The 3,023-nt window shown below is 60.9% G+C and overlaps 1 protein-coding gene across 1 annotated transcript in view; it reads left to right on the forward strand.

Annotated features, from left to right (window-relative positions):
* The window catches only part of PLK1 (polo like kinase 1), a 5,085-nt gene that overhangs the window by 640 nt on the left and 1,422 nt on the right, over positions 1 to 3,023 (forward strand). Inside the window, exons 2-8 of the mRNA XM_026859366.1 lie at positions 34 to 202; positions 304 to 448; positions 820 to 913; positions 1,404 to 1,623; positions 1,889 to 2,047; positions 2,236 to 2,313; positions 2,775 to 2,929. Of these exons, the coding sequence (XP_026715167.1) occupies positions 34 to 202; positions 304 to 448; positions 820 to 913; positions 1,404 to 1,623; positions 1,889 to 2,047; positions 2,236 to 2,313; positions 2,775 to 2,929 (1,020 nt within the window). The remainder of the gene's footprint in view (positions 1 to 33; positions 203 to 303; positions 449 to 819; positions 914 to 1,403; positions 1,624 to 1,888; positions 2,048 to 2,235; positions 2,314 to 2,774; positions 2,930 to 3,023) is intronic.

The raw sequence follows: 3,023 nt of genomic DNA on the forward strand, positions 1-3,023 counted from the left end.
GTGTCACCCGGTACTGACCGTCCCGCCCCGCAGTCGCTGCTGGAGCTGCACAAGCGGCGGAAGGCGCTGAGCGAGCCCGAGGTGCGGTACTACCTGCGCCAGACCATCCTGGGCTGCCAGTACCTGCACAGCCACCGCGTCATCCACCGGGACCTCAAGCTGGGCAACCTCTTCCTCAGCGACGACATGGAGGTCAAGATCGGTAGGTGCCGGTGCCGGGACGCCCTGGCAGCCCCCCGTGGGGACCCCAGCCCCGGCGACCGGCTGTGGGGTGCGTCTCCGCTCACGCCCTGTCTCTCCCAGGTGACTTTGGCCTGGCCACCAAAGTGGAGTACGACGGCGAGCGCAAGAAAACCCTGTGTGGGACCCCCAACTACATTGCCCCAGAGGTGCTGGGCAAGAAGGGACACAGCTTCGAGGTGGACATCTGGTCCATCGGCTGCATCATGTGAGTCAAAATGCCCCCTGGGGGGCCGGGTGGGCCCTGTGGCCCCGGTGTTGGACCCTCTGGGTGTCAGAGCACCCGCCCTGACTGGGCTCCGCCGGCGCGGCCCCCCCCTGCTCCCCGCGTGCCGGTGTCTGTTCCCCAGCGCGGGGGTCTCGAGGTGTTTCCCCAAAGCCCACGTTTCTGAACCGGAGCTTTCTCCAGAGTTCTGGATCCCTTTTCACGGGGGCAGGAACCAGGCACACGGCGCGTGTCTGATGTGTGTTCCCGCTGCCGGGACAGCCCCAGGCTGTGCTCAGGATGGGGTCACTGCGGCACACAAGTCTTGGAGCCTCTTTTGCAAAACCAACACCCTTTTCTCTGTAAACATGTAGGTACACTCTGCTGGTTGGGAAACCGCCTTTTGAAACTTCTTGCCTCAAAGAAACATACATCCGAATCAAGAAGAACGAGTACACTATTCCCAAGGTACGGCGCTTCCTGTGGGCGGGCCCCTTCCCCGCAGCAGTTCTCAGTCAGCTTTCCCCTGCCCGTCCTGTTTCTGGCACGTAACGGGCTCTCACATAATGGTGAAACAGCTCTTACTGTAGAGTGTGAGGAAGGGGGTGTCTCGGTGAACCTGTAAGGCCAACTTCCTCCCAGGGAGCCACCAGCTCCCCGGTAATCCAGCCCAAGTCTGAGCTGGGTGGTTGGTACGTGGAGTTAAACGGAGACGCTCGAGCCCCTGAGCTCTGGGCCAGGTGCCCAGCTCATCCTGCTGCTGCTGAGTCGGTCTTGCTAAAGTCAGTGGACTTCAGGCTCTGCACGCTCTCGGGAGACAGCTCTCCGTGCCTGCCCAGCTCTGTGTCCCCCAGGCATGCAGCACGGGAGCTCTGCTCCCAGCAGAACTTCCCCCGGGTTGAGCACCCGGTGGCGTGTGTCGTCCCCTGACCCCTCCCTGCCGACTGTCTCCTCTCAGCACATCAACCCCATCGCTGCTAACCTCATCCAGAAGATGCTGAGGTCCGACCCTGCCACGCGCCCGACGATCAACGAGTTGCTGAATGACGAGTTCTTCACGTCGGGGTACATCCCCAGCCGCCTGCCCACCAGCTGCCTCACCATTGCCCCCAGGTTTTCCATCGCTCCCAGCGGGCTGGAGCTGAACGGGCGGAAGCCGCTGACTGCGCTCAACAAAGGTGAGAGGGGAGCCTGCCCCTGCCCGGCGGCCTCCAGAACCGCCCTGGGCAGCGTGGCTCTCCCTCGCCACTTCTCCCAGTTCTTACAAAAACCCAGAGCGGTCTGCTCGCTCTTGGCCCAGAACCAAAGCGGGGAGGAGTGCCAGCCCTCGCCGCGGCTGGAGGGTCTATAACACGTTTCCTATAGCGGGGGTAGAAGGCACATCTGGTGCCTTTAGACCCCTGCTCCCCGGTCACTCCCTCACGCTCCTCTTTCCTGGCCCAGGACCGGACAGCCCTGCACTAGAGAACTTGCCCGAAAAGGAGGACGTGGCGGGGCTGCGGGAGCTGGGGGATGCTGTTGACAGTCACTTGGCCGACATGTTGGAGCAGCTGACTGCAGTCAACTTGGCCAAGCCCTCTGAGAGAGTGGCAGTGAGACAAGGTGAGTTGGGACAGTCCCCCCCGGCACTGCCCTGCCTGGGTGACGCTTCTCTTGTCACTCATTGTCGTCTGAAGTGAGAGACCGGCTGACCTCCATGTCAGACTGGAAGACTGAGCAGCCTTTCGGCCTTGCCGAGGTGTGCAGGATGCTGTGAAATGTCTTCTAACCAGCTCCTTTCCTCTTTGCAGAAGAAGCTGAAGACCCGGCCTGCATTCCCATCTTCTGGGTTAGCAAATGGGTGGACTACTCAGATAAATATGGTCTAGGTAAATAACATGGGGGTGATGCTTCAGCCGTTTCTAGTTTCTGAAGAGGCCGGGGGAAGCTTGGGTCTGGGCATTGCACAGGTCTGGTTCTTTATAATCATGATATTCCAGTGTGTGTGGCCAAGACCACCACCAGGAACGTTGCCAGATACCCAGCGAATCCAAAGTAGTGGTCACCAAACATCAGCCCTGGCCACTGCCGGGTGGGAAACGGTGACCTGCTGCATGTGGCTGCCCTCGCTGGCAGGGAGCACGCGTTCCCCTGCGGCAGCTCAAGCCGCTTCCACAGCAATGGGGGAGGAGGAAAAGTGCCACCCAGACCCCTGCAAAGAGGAGACTCTTTAGACCTGGCAGGGACTTGGTGGGGTGACTGCCGAGGAACCCCTCGATGATACAACTTCTGCCTCTTGGATTTCACACAACTGGTATTTGACGGTCTCACGGGCTCCCTTTTGAACTAGGTTACCAGCTGTGTGACAACAGCGTTGGGGTTCTCTTCAACGACTCCACTCGCCTGATCATGTACAGCGATGGGGACAACTTGCAGTACATCGAGCAGAACAGCACCGAGTCCTTCTTCACTGTGAGGTCCTACCCCTCTGCCCTGAACAAGAAGGTCAGTCCTGGGGACGAGAGCCCTCGCTGGGGGGACGCTGCTGGTGGTGAGGGTTTTGCCCGCTGGGCTGTGGCGGGGGGGGGGGGGGCCGGGG

This window comes from Athene cunicularia (assembly GCF_003259725.1).
Source record: "Athene cunicularia isolate RWA chromosome 14 unlocalized genomic scaffold, athCun1 chr14_part2, whole genome shotgun sequence".
In the NCBI taxonomy this organism is placed as follows: domain Eukaryota; kingdom Metazoa; phylum Chordata; class Aves; order Strigiformes; family Strigidae; genus Athene; species Athene cunicularia.